The following is a 16408-nucleotide window of genomic DNA, read 5'->3' as shown; positions in this document are numbered from 1 at the left end:
AAAAGGGCACAGAATGCAACCATCATTTGCTGGTTTGGAACTCTCCTCTAGCAGCTCACAAAGAGGAGAGATTCTCTCTTGCTCAGTCCCCGTTTGCCCAGGAAGCATCCTCTTAACCAGCTTCCTATTCAACCTTTTATCTGGGCAAAGAAAAGGGTCCTGTTTCTGCACAGCCTTTGCTACAGTTAAATTCATTTTTGAATCCCTGTGCCATTGTATGTTAAGAGGAAGGAAAGGGATCCACAGAAAGCTATCTAAAAGCTTTAAGCAATTTGTTTCCTTTGTTAATTAATGTCTGATGAGCGGGTGTGTGGTATTGGGTGAGTGTGGGTCAAGTAGATGTTCATTCCTAAATGGTTGGGCTCTTAGAAAAAAAGATACATCAAGTTTATTTGGAGATGGATGGTTTAACCCATTTGCAGCTGCAACATTTTAAATTAATGTTGATAGTGTGAATATGCATAATTAATCATTTATAAAGTTCTGTAATAAATCCGTTAAGAGTGTGTTGAAAGATGATATTGTTGAAAACGGTTCATAAAAGGAAGTGTCATATGGAAATTTGGTGTTGGTACTGCATTTAGATAAACCTCTGAAAAGGGACTTGCATACCCTAGAGAGTACAAACAATAACATGAAGTTCAGAAAGTATGAAAAATCACAATCAAATGTATAGTTTCTTAGCCAAATTTTCTTTTTAAAAAGGTTGAAATCTGATAATAAGTAATCTTTTTCACCTTCCTGAGTATTTATTTGAGGTAATATGTCTGGCAGAAACTCCTGCAGTCTCCAAAGGTTGGTCACACATTTTTCATAATTTGAATAGATTACAAGATCTCTGCACATCATTAACCACTGAAGGGATGTAATATGGCATCTGGTAATATTTTGTCAGAGACTGAAAAGCAGGTACAAATGAACACAAAATGTAAATGTAGATATGTAATAGAAGTAACAAGTAGACATGGTCTGCATGTGTAGTTGTAAAGACCAGGTATGTCTTTTTAGCTTCTTACATTTGAAGGTCTGTGTTACGTATTTGGGCCCTGCAAGGTTAGTCTTGGCAAGTCCTATATGTCTGTGAAATGAAATAATGGCTCAGCACGCAATGTGCAGAAGGTTTATCTGCAAGATGTAACAAAACAGATTGTTTCTGAAATACCTTGTGTGACTATGGCCTTCTGACAGCACTAATCCTAACTCTTTGTAAGAGGTTCATACAAATGCTCAAAAAAAAAAAAAGTCTCAGTTTTCACCACGTTCGTGAATTACTTGAACAGGTAATTTAAAAATGCATTTATATGCTCATATTTATTAATATACCAGTAACTTAAAAACCCAGAACATGTGAAGCAGCATAACTGAACTGGAGATAGTAGAGTTCTGTTGGTGTAAATAACCTCAAGATATGGGCCATCATTTTCTTTAAGGTGGTTATGGCATAAGACAGAAAAACTTTGAAAAAAACCACTCTCTGTTCCCATGTTGCTGTACTGATACAGTCGTTGTCATTAATTTCTCAATCATGCATTGTTTCAGAACTGCTATACAGATATAGCAATCACTATGCTGATAGCTAACTGAAGCTATCCAAAACTAGGCCTGTGCTGGCTGCACCATGTATTGAAAAAACACTCAGAAGAATGTTTTGACTGTTGCCATAATGTTTTGTACATGCATTAAGCGTAGCTATTGTAAAGTCACAGAAAGATGTTAATTAAAACACAATAAGCAGTTTTTCATTATTTCAGTGTCCTTTTTCATCATTATCTTTCTGTCAACAAATTCTCTAGTAACAAGCCAGGTAACCCAGTTTTGGAGTTTTTCTCAAGTGTTCACAAATGCCAACATTTATTTCTAAACAAACAAATGTTCAATCAATGGGAAATAACAGTGTATGCCTTTATTGTGACACGAAGTATTTGCTGTCTCCCCGTTCACAAGGATGATTGTTAATTAGACAGACTGTAATCCTAAAATAAAATTAGCCTAAGAACACAACAACAACAACAAAAACCCAACACAATAATTCTGAGAATTTTTCTGAACAAATAACAAGAATTGAATATTTTCAACAATGATGCAACAACTACAAAATCTGAGCTAATTACTTTTGGTACATGGAAATTTCTGTAGGAGAGTTGTGTTTTTTTGTGACAAGAGAAAATTCTTTCTGATCAGATCCTCATTTTTGCTTGTGACTATGGATTCTTTTGACTCAAAGTTAACACACACTGTTTTAGCTAAAAATGTAAAAGTTATGTAAATATGACCTTTTCATGGTTAGTACGTAATGGTGGTTGTAAACATGTACTTTAAGGCAAATTAGATACATATTTTTAAATAATCTAGGAATAATAAAGAAGGAAGCCATGTTAGTTAAGAGGTATTTTATTCCAAAATTCTAAACAACAAAATCAACTCAATACTTAAAATACATTTCTCAAACAGGTTATCCGACAATATTTTGAAATTTAATACACATGTAGAAAAATACAACTTAATAAAATCAATTTTCAATTAAGATGAAGAGAATGCATTGAAAAGTAAACCATAGCTTAATAGCTATTTTTGATATCAGTACAAAATTACTGTGCTATAATACCCACGTTTTTTGCAAGGTTTATAATTTAATAAAAATAAGGTGACCTCAAATGTATATTGCTCTCTTTAAATGTACCGAAGACCTTGGAAACAAGTTCATAGTTACTGAAAATATTCCCATTCATCACAAATATTTACTACATAACTAAGAAACCCAAAATGCAGCAGTCTCATTAGTACGTTAATTTTCTGCCTGTGCAAACAATGCTATACTGATTTAATGCACGAGCAAAAAATCAATGCAAAAATTCTATTACCAAGAAATACAATGTTGCGTTTTCAACATATTTGTATCTTAGCAAATACCAGTTGCCTTCCTGGACTAGAGTGGGCCACCTAAACCTGAAAACATTTTTTGAAGTCTCAAATGCTACATCAGATCTTCATTGACTTTACTAAAGCCAAAGGATGAGTTATTCAATCTTAATGAAGCATATCTGGAGAGATCGCTGCATGTAATGCTAAGTTTCTTGAGTTATTATTTAAAAATTTTACACAATGGGAAAAAAAAAAGACCAACATTCTATGAAACAGCAGTGGCACTACAGACTCAAACCCATTGTTGTACAGTCTCTAGTCATATTTTCAGCAGTGGACTTAAAGAATATTGTACCAATTCTCAATAATTCGACAGTTAGTAATGGATACACTTTAGAATATACATCTTGTTTCACCCAATGTGGGTGATCAACACCTTTCTACACCATTCATTTATCACGTCATTTTAACACACTGGTTTTGTTAAAGTTCTTAAAAATATTGACCACTGCAAGTCAACAAATGCTACATCCTTTCCTAGACAGACAAAACCAAACATCTTGACAGTGAACTAGTTCTGATCGTGTTATATTGCACTTGGGAATTAGAAGCTAGAGATTCGGTACCAAAGAATTCAGATTCCACTCCCATCAGTGAGAATCAGTAGAACTCAGCATAGAATCATGCTCCAGTGTGTGGCATTTGTTTGTAATAAAAGGCCACTGCCAGCAGTTATGGGTTCATCCCATCACTCAATCAAACAAAAAACTCTCCCTTTACCATAATGCTCATCAGTGGTCTGCCAACTGCTTTTTATACTGGACTTCCATTTTCCTTTCATAAATTCCTTTTTTTTCCTTCCTCATTAACCGTCAACAGCATTGAACACAAAAAGTGTAACTGAAAGACAATTGCAGTGAATGTCAGGTTTTCTGTGATTTCATTGGACTATGGAATAGGTCTTAACACAGACCAAAGGTAAAAACTAACTGGATTTTCACCAGTGTAATGTTGCTCCAAGACTATTTGGGACGGTATGGGAAAAATACTGCAGGGCCCAAGGATAACCATCAGCAGGCCTCAGTGTTGCAGAAAATCAAAGTGCAACAAGAATCCTTCAAAGGACCAAGAACATGCTGATTACAGCTAAAATATTTTTTAAATACCCATGAGAGTTTAGCTAAATGACTTTTTAACCATGGACACAAATTTAGAAACATCTAAACATTGAAGCCTTTGCTTGGAATAAATGTTTTATAAAATAAGTACATGTATAATAAACTTTCTTAGAGTTTCATAAGCATTATACGAATCAAAGGTCCATACGTCAATCGAAATTTAGAACAGAAAAATGGGACAAGTAAAATTATAAACTTGGTACTAAAACCTGTCAACATTTCTCAATTATTTCTACTCATGTTGATAAACGTCTGACTCTGCAGTCATGCTTAAACAAAAGCTATCTCAATTTGGTAGTGTTTCTTGAAAGAAATGACCTATCAATTACGTTCTTCTCTTTACATTTTCTAAATATTGTCAAATATTATACCAGACAATATGCATTTTTAAATATAAATCACCTTCTAGTGTGCATCATGAGATGCTGCAATAATTGTAAACTGGAGCAGTTATAGAATTTCATATTTCATTATAAAAGATATAACACTTTAAAATGTTTTCATTGGCTAAAGAATTACATAGTTGCCAATATTATATACATAAAAATTATGCTTCTGAAACATAACTCTCTCAAAAGAAGGCTAAGTCAATTACCTGATACTGTATTTGTGTTGGCTTCTTTTTTTTGATGCTTGCAGTATGCATCTTATTTGCACTAGTTTTGACTCAAGGGCATTGATTTCATTCCAAAATACATTTTTAAAGTTTATTTAAAAGTTTTAACATCTCTCTAAAATATGTGCTATAAGAATACATCAATGCCTGTAAGCCACTATAAAATTTATAGTGACACAAGTGCATATATATTTTCCTTAATTGTACTGCCAAATCTAAAATGCAAAATCAAAGATTGCTTGTACATCCCTTCAGAAAAGTGTTGTGTTCAGAACCCTCCTGAAAGAATGTCACTTTTAAGTGAATTTGGGATGTTATATCTATTTATGTTCACAAAGTTACCTGTATGCTCCATTTATGTATGCTACTTTTCTTTCTTTAACCGATCAAATTGGAAATTAGTGGATGTGGGAAAAGTAATTATTTGCATTTATTCTCAAGTAGAATGTCAGAAAATAAAAATCATTTAAATAAGTCTTTTATGTAACTTCAGTAAATGAAAGAAACTTTCCATAACTACAGCAGATGTACCAATAAAATGTACCTCTTTATCTTGAAAAACAGCAAAATGAGTTTCCAGTTGCCACAGTAAAATTAAGACGTAGATAGCACTGACATTAACAGGGCTACAAAACCCCTTCCATGTCAGCTGAAGAGATCTTGACCATGTTTTGTTTTGTGGTTTTTTCTCATCTCCTTATAGTGCCTAGACGTGCAAGTAGTCTAATAAATTTCAAGTCAACCTGTTATGTACACGTAAGGAAGAAACACACATAATAATTAGAGCTATTGATCTGTCTGGCAGTCCCTTAAACCTCTTAACCTACTAAGATTAAGACTGGGAAAAATGATCTTCTTGCACATAGATAATAAATTGACAAGGTGTGAGAAATAGAAACCTATGTAAATAACTACAATTGTGTTATGAAAGTCACATTTTGAGGCCAGGATCAAAGCCTGACTCCCAGTTCCTTACTATATTACTAATAACAAAACTAGAAGCAAATGCAAAAGAATTACCTTGGTCAGAAGAAAGACCTGGAAAATTCAGTGAAAACAGAATTTTGTCCTATATTCTCTCAAATAAACTATTAGATCTAAACAACTTGTCTAAAATAAAAAACATGTGCATGGATAAATATGCAAGCCAAGACGTGATATACGAACTGGCACTCACAACCTTTCTGCTGTCTCCCTTAATGACTCAAATGCCATCATGGTCTAGTGACTAAGAACAGACTTAACAATGAAAGCCCTCTGTGGATTTTACATCTCAGAAAGGAGGCAGAAATGAAAGTCAAATCAAACTGTTCATTTCAGATAATTCTGGGTTTACCGGGTATTGCAGTATTTCTGGGAGAGATACAGATTTGAATAAAAACCACAAATTACAAAACGATTTTTTGTCCCTCTAAGAACTTGTTTACACAGAAATCACATCAGTATAATTACAGTAGGAATGTTTCTTTCTGTATGTGGCTGCATTCTTTTTCAGAATAGAGAATAAACAAATCTCATATAAGGCATCTCTGTACCAGTTTAAGTATGTCCACTCTAAGAATTGTGCAACACAGCTACATGTGCGAGCCAAATACCTACTTAAATTTGCACTTACTTACTGAAATGCGTACAGACAATGTTTTGTGTGCTCTCGTAAGTATATGAGACTTCGTTTTACTAGACCAATAATGAGAGAATTAAGCTAAGAATAACAAAAAACAGTGGCTTGAACACACTCACATTTTTGTATGTGTATAAACCATCAGTGAAATGAAATAATGTCTCTTCTGGCAATGAAATGCATTGAACATAATTAAACATCTTTCATGCAATCAAATGTACAATGAATAAATGAATTGGAGCAACCTTCTTTTAAAACCCTTTCACTTTGCCAGCTATACTCTGCTTCATTTGACAAGCTCACTACTCTTTTAGGGTAGGTGAAAGTGAAGCTAAAGTACTGATGTAATTTAGATACATTTGGCTGGCACGTAGTGTAGTTTAAACTGTCCCTGTTATCACTATATCCTGCACTTGGATGTAGTCAACTATGGAATGTGAGAATTATTAACAGCTTCTCCAGGGTGCATCAGGTAAAATGTCACTCAGGTAACCAACCTCCATTGCTTTGCCAAAAACTGTAACTCGGCCCAAGTAATATGCAGATTCAAACTTCTAACCACGTGGAAGTTTGATCTTTGGACAAAGTTTTTCTCATCAGACATGCCTGTGGGCAGCCACGGTCCAAGATCTTGTCCCTGGTAGTTCCTAAGAGGAACCATGCTGCCAAGAATTCTGTGGGACACATGGATCCTGCTCCATAGAAATACACAGCACAGTCTTTGGATCTTGCCCTGAATCTTTTCGCTAGGTCCCATGTAGAAAGTACATAATCTCCAGCCCTCTACCCCTCACTTCCTGTGGTGAAGGCTCAGCCCCTTTTTATGGGACCTCGGGCCTGGAGAACAGTATCTGTAACATCTAGAGGGAAAAATCAAGGCAAATGACTAGACAGGAGAGTGGATGAGAGTGCACAACAGGTATCACGTCTATGATTCCAATGAATAGTCTTTTTTGTATTTTTTGAGCAAGAGGAAAATCCCCATCAGAGTTAATGGGTCAAGGAATATTCTTGAGTTTTGTAAAACAAGCTGTGGTCATTTTTGTGCAACTAGCTTTCAAGAGTTGGGAAATAAAACTGTAGTGTACAAAAACAAGTATCTACTGAAACAAAATGTAATCTTTCAAGTATCTGTGGAAGCTGTTGGCTTCAGCTGTATAAAAGGAGTCTGTGTAGTAGCTCATGTAAAATCGGTCTGTTAAAAACATGTATCCTACATCCCAATAAGCAAAGTCATAGCACTATATTTTACTTAACGGTTATCACACACAAGTCAGTGCAGACATATTAGTCACATACATGGACATGATTAATGCAAAAAGGAGGATTAAAATATATTGCTCTTAATGCGTTTGTGCTGATATCTTCTGACACCATCATTCTTGCAGTCATGAGTGTTTTTTTTTCCTTAAGGGGGGGGGAAACCTGTATTTGAAACTAAGATGTAGCCATTTTAAAGTTTTATAATGTCTTACAGATAAAACTCTGCTTAAGCTTCTGATGTTCCTTCCCCATTCTCATGTGGTTGCAGCTGTTCTCTTTCTTGTTCTTCTTGAGGTGGTCTCACACGTTTGAAAAAGCCCATCTGTAATTCAGAAAACAATAGAGAAATTGAACTGTGTGATTTTCAAATATACACAGATCTTTTCTCTTTCTTTCTGCTTCTTAAACAGATTTTATCTGATCAGTTATTATCTTCTCCTGCCATTCAGTTTTTCTTGTTTTTTTTCTGACCTCCGAAGCCAATAAACACCAGATAGAGAAATTAAACTGATTATTTCAGCACAATTACAGACATTTTTATTATTCAACTCCTTCTTGACAAAGCGGAAAAGTTTTTATGGCTAACTAAAAAGTTAACACATTCAGGTCACCAGGGAAAGAAGGTATTTCTGCAAGCCGCTGCTACTATTTGAAGTAATACACCAGTAGTACTGAAAACAACCCCAAACTAAACAATACTGTACTTACCCTGTACATAACAAGCACTAGAACAGCCAAGAGCAATAATCCTGCTAGGACAGCTAAAATTATAACCCACACTGGCACAGGCATAGGCTGTGGTTGAATGCCCCATGTAATATTTGTAGTAACCTAATAGAAAAACACAATAAAACACATTTTGCACAGCAGTTGAATTGTGAGTTCATTCATGCATTTTAAGTACTGCTTATCTGGTTTCTATTGTAATTAAAATAATCTTAACCCAGCACAAATTAACTTTTCACTCCAATGTGAGGAAGCAGCCATAGAATAGTGACAAAAAGGCTTCAATGACCCGAATTTAATAGGATTTTCAGGAATTGTTTGTTGTTTTTTTTCCCCTTTAGTCAGTGATACCATGGCAACATGTGTTCTGTAATGCTTGGTGATTCTCAGTACAACTGTAGTGTTTTGGAATTGTTTTGAAAATTAGAGAAAAATAATTCAGTACTTTTCTTTTCTCCCCTTAAAAGGTAAAATTCCTTAAAATTCCTTGGCAGGGGGGATTCAGCTCCACAAGTTTTAGGAGCGAAAAAGCAGTTAATAATAGCCATCAGGAACTATATTCCAAAATAAGCCATCACAGTCCTTTTTAAGCCCCTTTTAAGACCTTTTACACTATAATGGCAACCAAAAACTCAATCTGGCAGCCAAATGGAGTTACCCATGTCTTTCTTCCTGTTTGCACCTTGATTCCTTTCTCTTCAAACCTCTCTAGGGCACAGATGGTCTTAAGTTTCACACCGAATCAAGGCCCAATATTTAGACTTCTAAGTGCTAGTACAGAAAAGCACAATTTTCAAAATCAAATATTTCTCTAGCAAAACTTATGTTAACAAGAATACTTATAACTGTTCACCATCACTTCCTTTTTTTTATTTTTCTGTTAATTCTTTAAAGTTGCAAATAGTGTTAACTCTATTTTTAGTGCAAAATGTTTTCTTTTACACTTAATTGTATGTAACTGAAATTAATGTACGAATCAAATATTTGATAAAATTAGAATTATACCAAGCCACAAATAGCTATTGAACAATCATTCTTTTTGTATTATTCACAAAATAATTTATTTTTTTTAACTCAAGATGGATGTAAATGACTTACCACTGTAGAATTGTGGATGTCTTCAAAGGAAAGGTTCTTATAAGGGAACTCTATAACACTGAATGAAGCAGATGATTTAAGGGAATAGGAGTGATTCTGATTTTCTTTCTATAGAAGAAAAACAAAGTTAGTATTGTTTATGTACATAAAATCACTCACTGTTTTTCAGAAGCAGGGACATACTGTACGCAATTACCTACATTCATGAATGTTTGAGTCCAAAGTCGTGATTTTAAATACAATATTGCACTCTTTCCCCTCTCCAGGTGGCCAACTTGGCAGACTATCTTTAAACAATCAGCATTTCCGCAGCCCTGTACATGAAAAATAGCAATGATAGAAGAAAGATGAAAACATTTGAAAATTTGTTAATGACATTATATAGGTACTTATTTATTTTATTTTCTAGGCAATGCACCATTAGCTATTTAAGTATATTAAATAAAGACCAATATTAAATGACTACTGACAGTATTCAGTAAGTTCACATTTAGAAAGATACTACTAAAGCCAGTTCTACGTTTTTGGATCCCAAAGCTGAAACTTTTGTCAGTAGATTTAAGATATGTTCTTTATCTACATACATAAGAAAAGAAAAAATTCTACAGGCTGGAGGACATTTCTGATCAATTTACATTATCATCCTCCACATGTGTTTCGGTAGGAAAACCCAGGGCTAAGTAACTGCAACTATTAAAATACACTTTGCTCTTCAATCTTGACTAACTGAAATAAACTATGAGCTACTCCTAGTAGCAAAGACGATGAGAGCAGCACTCATCTGTTTCTGTTTTACCTGTGTTGCCAGTCTTTCTCCTAGAAACTACTGGTTTTCAAATTCAAGAAATAGTGCCATACAGAAAATTGACACTGAATGGCTGGACTTCTGTACTTAAAGGCATAAAACTTACAAAAGCACAAATCTGCAGCCACACACATTATTGGATGACTACGATAAGAAAAACGTACATATTGTGGAAGAATAAAAACAAACAAAACCCATCACACAGCTCCAGAGAATATGACTCTTAGTCCGTTATCTTTTAAAACACGAACAAGCTCTAGCATGTTTTCTGAAACAATACTTTGTCACACAGAGCTTTCATCTCTCCATTAAAAACCAACATACTATGGATATGTCAACATAGAAAGCTTACCAAAGTTTGCACGTCTCCTTCAATGGCCGTTAAATCTCTTCGACTGATACGATGATTGCGATTATCTTCCCTGCTAAATGTTTCATTCTTATCATCATCTTTAGAAGCAGAAATCTAGGATAAACCAAGGAAGCCCAAACAATAAATAATTCTTGCCTTTAGACAATTGTAAACTTGAAAGTTCAGTTGCAAGTTCAAGAAAATGACAGAACTTATCACGTTTCCCCCTCTTTTTGTCTTAGTGAAGCTTTGCAGTACTTCAGAACCTGCTTTCAACTGTAGCTGTTATTAAAACATTACTCATGCCATTTCTAGACCGCTGCTAAATTTCTACTAAGAATAACTTAATTCTTCAGCTCAAAACATTTTCAAATGCACAATAAACATAAAAATACTTACATTGCAATAAAAATCTGATTTTGTAATGTTGTTTTAAGTATTTTTCCTCATCATTTCAGATTTAACTCTGAAAAAAATAGCACTAGTATGGTATTGATGTACCACTGTACATGTGTACACAGACATACAACAGAGAGACTTGAAAAAGTGTACAGTAAGTTTAAGAAGTTATTTCACTATTTCCTTACAAATTCCAAATGTAAAATTGAAATTTGTATATGGGACTAGGCAGAGCCATGCTAATTGTCCTCTAAATAAGAAATTTATAGGAGGATTATTTTCTGATTATCAAGGATACATGAATATTCTTTACTGTTTAATACAATGAATATCTTCCCTAAATCTTTTTATACATATATTTGCTTAGATTCTTCTAAAACTAATTTTTACTACTACTTCTAAGTTAGTTTAGGATTCAACTCTACTCTCAATCAAAAGTTACTGCTTTTTATCTGATGTTTCTTTGTTCCAACCTAGGAAAAAGGAGTTTCTTCTGTTCTGCTCTTTACAAGGCACTTGTTTCACTGGAGAAAATAATATGTACTTAAGCCCCATTGAAACACACCTATTGACCAAGGTGGGATCTTTGGAAGAGGCTAAGCAACAGAAAAGCTACTAACAGTAAAAATAAAGCAATTCTGTCAAGAAATAAAACCTAGAAAATTTACATGAATAGCCCTGAAGTACTTGGAATGTTTTTAAGACTACATTCAACATAATTTCATTGCTTTAGACTTGAAACTCAGGTAGTATAGCTCTCAAGAACAAAGCAAAAGGAAATCAGACACAAATTTATCTTTAGTTTGGCAATCTGTTATCTACGTTTTATTTCATCTACCATGTACATTGACAAGTACCATCAAACACTGTGGTCTTGCTCCTTGACAAGAGCAAGAGAGAGAACTCAGCTCAGTGTGTTAGATATTTTGAGGGACTGGGGTCTTTTTAGTGTCTTTCCAAATAAACAAACATATTTCATTTCACTCAAACAAAAAAAAAGTACCATATACCTTAATTTTCAATGGATTGATCTCCATATCAGAAGTGCAGTTCATGGGACCATCAATGTCATACTGAACAATATACAACAGTGTATAGTTTTTGTATTTGTAAGGCCACTGCAGAGTCATCATCACCTTGCTGAAAGCACTTGGGCCATTGTTTCTCAGCTGATTATGAACATAAAAATAACAGATGTAAAAAAATACTTTTTTGTTAATGCACATATAGTGGTTAGTTTACATTTCAGCCACGGATGATACTGTCGTGAAGGTGCCAATAACTTAAGGCAGTAACATCAACAACTTTACCTAAAAATGCTAACTAAACTACAGCCCCCCAATAGTCAAAACGTGAAATTATTTCTGTAATATGATAGAAAAAAATCTTCCAAGAAAAGCTTTTTAACATTAATTTTTTTGCCTTGAATTAATGTTTTTGTAGTGTCATCATGAATCACAGCCACTGTACAAGTTGCAGTCAAGATACTCTGAGCACAGATAACATATGCCCCTAAGTTTCTCCAGATAAATGCCCTCTTATAAGTTAAAGAACTTCCAATACTCGTATTCACACAGCTCTCTCAGTTTTGTTTAATTAAATAGTCTAGATTAAAGCTGTGATCATTCTTTTAAGGAAGTTTTAAATACTTGAAATTGTTCAAGACTTTTACAACAATGATTCAGAACAGCTGGAATACTAATGAGAATGTGAAATAATTTACAGCCATGAGTTATTTTCTCAGTTCAAAGTACTTCAAATATTTTCTCTACATTTCAAAGAGCTAGAAAATCTTACAGACAATAAAATATGTGTAATGATGTTATTAAAAAAAAAAAATTGTTCTCTTGTATTTGGCCACTTCTGTTGCAGTAATTGCAGGCATTCCAACCCTTCTTGCAGATATTAGTTACTGACCCAGCATAACGAAGCCTTTGTTTCTACAGAAGAATAAATTAAAAGAAGACAATCTACTTCAGCAGAAAGCTACACTGAAGATTTCGTTCTTTTTCATTATCACGGAACTATGTAATTGAAATTAGTATAACTGCATACCTCATAGATATGCTGAACTAGAGGCCCTATATCATCTTCTGTTTCTGGATTCTCCTTGGGCTGCCAATTTGCAACAGGAAGGAATATGTGATCAGGAGATGACACGCTAAACAGTGAAGCAAACAATTAGTTATAATCAATAATGAAACATAAAATCCAGTTCTCTAGAACATCTCAAAAAAATCAACATGCCTAAAATACAATCTGCAATTTTTTCAGCCTCTATGAAAAACTATATTGCGTATTAAATGTACGATTTTCTTCTCTATATGGTAAGATGAAACTTGTGTTTGAAACTTTGGATTCACCCTACAACATTTATTAAACCATTATAAGATTTAAGATCTATACTTGTCACCAAGAAACGTACAGCGTGAAATATTTCAATAATGAGTAAAATCCATGATGTAATGACTTATCAGTATAGTTATCACAGTAATTCAACATGCACTGAAAAGAGTGAAGCTAGGGTAAGTAATGCTTTTCATTTTTTTCCTCCACTGCACTCTACCAAATACTCATAAAATAAGATCAGAAAATGAATATAATAGAAATTTAACAAGTCAGGAAATTTGACAAGTCAGGAATCTGAGTTAACTAACTGAGCAAGAGGACTGTATAGCTTTTAGCTATGGAGTATATATTTGATAAGTACAAGTAATGAAGGTAATGGAGTCATGACAATATTAATATCATGCTTAATATTGAAGACGGTGAAGCCACTGCAAATTTATCTTTAACAAGATTTTGAAATTTAGAAAAGGTTTGTGGGGGAGGAAAGTAATCTGGAGAAATGTGTACAACTATGAAAATGAGTGAAAATGTGTTTTTCCTCCAGCCCACACCCTGCCTCCCAAAAATAACAGAAATGAAACTCATTTCTGGCATTAGCTTTGCAATTAGTCAGAATTATTTAAGATTGGCAAGTCCAAATTGTGGCTGGAGAACGATATGTTCTTTATGATTAAAAACTCCCTATGACTTCATGAAAAATAACACAGATAGACCGGGAAGAAAGTTTACTGAATTATAAAGAAACAAACATACAATGGTTACTTGAGGAAAAAAAAATATGTATTATAATAGTATCAACCCTTACCCTCTAATTTCAACAGCTGCTGAAATGGCAAGGTCAACCTGATAGAATGCTACTGGACTTAGATTGTCAAACAGATTGGAACTGCAAAGAAAATTAAGGGGAATTTATTAAATGAAATAAACTAAGTATTAAAAGCAAGTATAAAAACGGGAAAAAAAAGTGATTGGATGTAACATCAGAACATGACTCCTGAGCCACTGTAGGAAAGAAAATACATTAAACTAAAAAGTACATTCCACCAAGTTCTTACATGCATTCCAGTCCCACCTTCAGTGCAGTTTGAGTTCTCTGTAGAGAGAAGTTAACTGAGGGAACAAAGCTAGTGCTGACTTTGCTTCTTAGCTGCTGCATCTAAGAAACTGCTAAATAACATCAACTATACAACCAGCAAAACCCCAAGTTTCTCTTCAGAACATCTATTTTGCCTGGAGACTTGGCCTTGATTGAGTCATGTTATGGTTTTGTGATTTTTTGTTGTCGGTATTCCACATCATTACATCATGTAAGGTACGGGCAGTTAAAGAGTTAATTCCCTGATTACTGCAAACTACCTTTTTTGGTGTGGCCCTCTGAGGGGGAGGGGAGGAGGTGCACTCCCCAGGGGTCTTTGCGTTGGGGGGGGTGTGGTGAAGCCGCGTGGGAGACGCGGGGTTTGTTCCTTCCTGCCCGGCGGAGAAAGCACGTGGTCCTCCTGCAGTTTACTGTGTAAGATTTTCAGCCTGTAAACTCTCTAATATAATTCTACTAGCCTCATTTTGATATATTTAGTAAAGTTGGTTGTTCCTCCTCAGATTGGTGCCGCTGTTTTTTTTTTTTTTTTTTTTTTTCCCTCTTTCCCTTTGTCTTCCCAGGTGGCGGCTCCGCGGCTTCTCTGCCGCTTTAGCCACAGGACCGCCCGGGGGCTGGCCCTTACCGCCGGCAATTTTTTTTTTCCTTTCCTTCCTCTTTTTTTCTCGTTTTTTTTTTTCTTTCGGGCCTGTTCCCCTTGTCACGGACGCAGACCCTTAGATAATACCGTGACAAGTCACAAGGCAGAAAATTATGCTAGGGCTACTTTTGCCTACCATCTTCACAGTTCTTTGAAACAGTAGATGAGTCTAGTTAACATCCAATTCCCACACCTCAGACCTACTAAATAATTTGCAAGATATTAGGGCGTGTAGAGTCATTTTTACACAAGTTCCTTTGGACTTAGTTTATAAACAGAGCAAGAGAAATATAAAGAACATTCCTATTCCACTCAAAGTGGGGCTGAGAACGGGATCCTTGTCTCCTTAAACATTTAACATTATTCTGTCTGTGAAAACAAAATATTTCCTTTAAAAATATCTTAAATCCTCAGTATTATTTTTCAGTACTGCTGTAATAAAAAAAAAAAAAAGACTTTTCTTCCTGACCAGAAAATACTTCATGCTTTCAGAGACTAGAGTTCTTCCACTACGAAACTGTGCAAGCTTTGGAAATCTAGCTTTGTTGATTTAAAACAACTACAGTTATCTTTAAAACCTCTTCAAGATAACACCTTGATAATGTGTGTCACTATTAACTGTGATGACTATGTTCAGTTGTATCACTGTTCTCACATTCAGAGACTGCTACTTAAGTGCCTGATCTTGAAAGAGAGCAGACAACCGGATGGACCCCAAATAACATGGTAGATAGATAGCAGCAAGACTATGTCCAAGCCACTAACACTTTTCCACTATGCAATGTTCTTCTAAAGCCAGGACCCTAAGAAGAGAAGGGAACGGTATTTGAAGAATGACATTAAGACTGAAAGAGAAAATGTATAAAAAAAAAAAAAAAATCACACCATCGTCCAGTAAAGTAGTAAAGTATGCCCTTGAGTCCCTGTAGAATGCTGACTAGGGTAACCTGATGAAAAAATCCAAGTTTTGGAGAAACTAGGGAGGAAACTACTTAGTGGTAACACCTGAACTCTCTTAAGAGCCATCTAGCTTCAAAGCGTTCCACTCTCAAAATGTGGACCATAACAACTAAAAAAAATAGTCTTGTGTCTTCTGACGAGAGGAATTCAGCCAGTCAAGTGTACTCACAGACATATATATCAAAAAGATAAGTTGATATGCCACAAAGAAGATCACTTTATGCAAAGAACCAGAGTCACATGTCACTGGCACAGCTTACTAGCTGCTGGAAAAGAGGGAGAAAATTGAATAGACAGCAATGAGAAGATCAAAGAGATGTTTAATGCTGCCATGAACTTTGATCAGTATAGCAAACTACTGTATCATTAAAAAAGAATTCCAGACTTAAAGCTACTTAACTCTTGAGATGAAAAATGCATGTATATGAGAATTATTTATTTATTGC

At 34.7% G+C, this 16408-nt stretch overlaps 1 protein-coding gene across 2 annotated transcripts in view; it reads right to left on the bottom strand.

Moving 5' to 3' along the window:
- The window catches only part of ITGAV (integrin subunit alpha V), a 51877-nt gene continuing 37357 nt past the window's right edge, over positions 1889–16408 (bottom strand). The window contains exons 23-31 of one of the 2 annotated variants that reach the window (XM_021400350.1): positions 14075–14155; positions 12976–13081; positions 11931–12089; positions 10522–10635; positions 9565–9678; positions 9365–9472; positions 8249–8371; positions 7753–7862; positions 1889–5399 (exon numbers count right to left, since the gene is read on the bottom strand). In XM_021400350.1, the coding sequence (XP_021256025.1) occupies positions 7767–7862; positions 8249–8371; positions 9365–9472; positions 9565–9678; positions 10522–10635; positions 11931–12089; positions 12976–13081; positions 14075–14155 (901 nt within the window). In that variant the 3' untranslated portion in view covers positions 1889–5399; positions 7753–7766. Of the gene's footprint in view, positions 7863–8248; positions 8372–9364; positions 9473–9564; positions 9679–10521; positions 10636–11930; positions 12090–12975; positions 13082–14074; positions 14156–16408 lie in introns of both variants that reach the window. The other variant, XM_021400349.1, reaches the window with a different exon arrangement.

This window comes from Numida meleagris, chromosome 5 (genome assembly GCF_002078875.1).
Source record: "Numida meleagris isolate 19003 breed g44 Domestic line chromosome 5, NumMel1.0, whole genome shotgun sequence".
Lineage (NCBI taxonomy): Eukaryota > Metazoa > Chordata > Aves > Galliformes > Numididae > Numida > Numida meleagris.
This window is presented reverse-complemented; position numbering and strand designations above follow the sequence as displayed.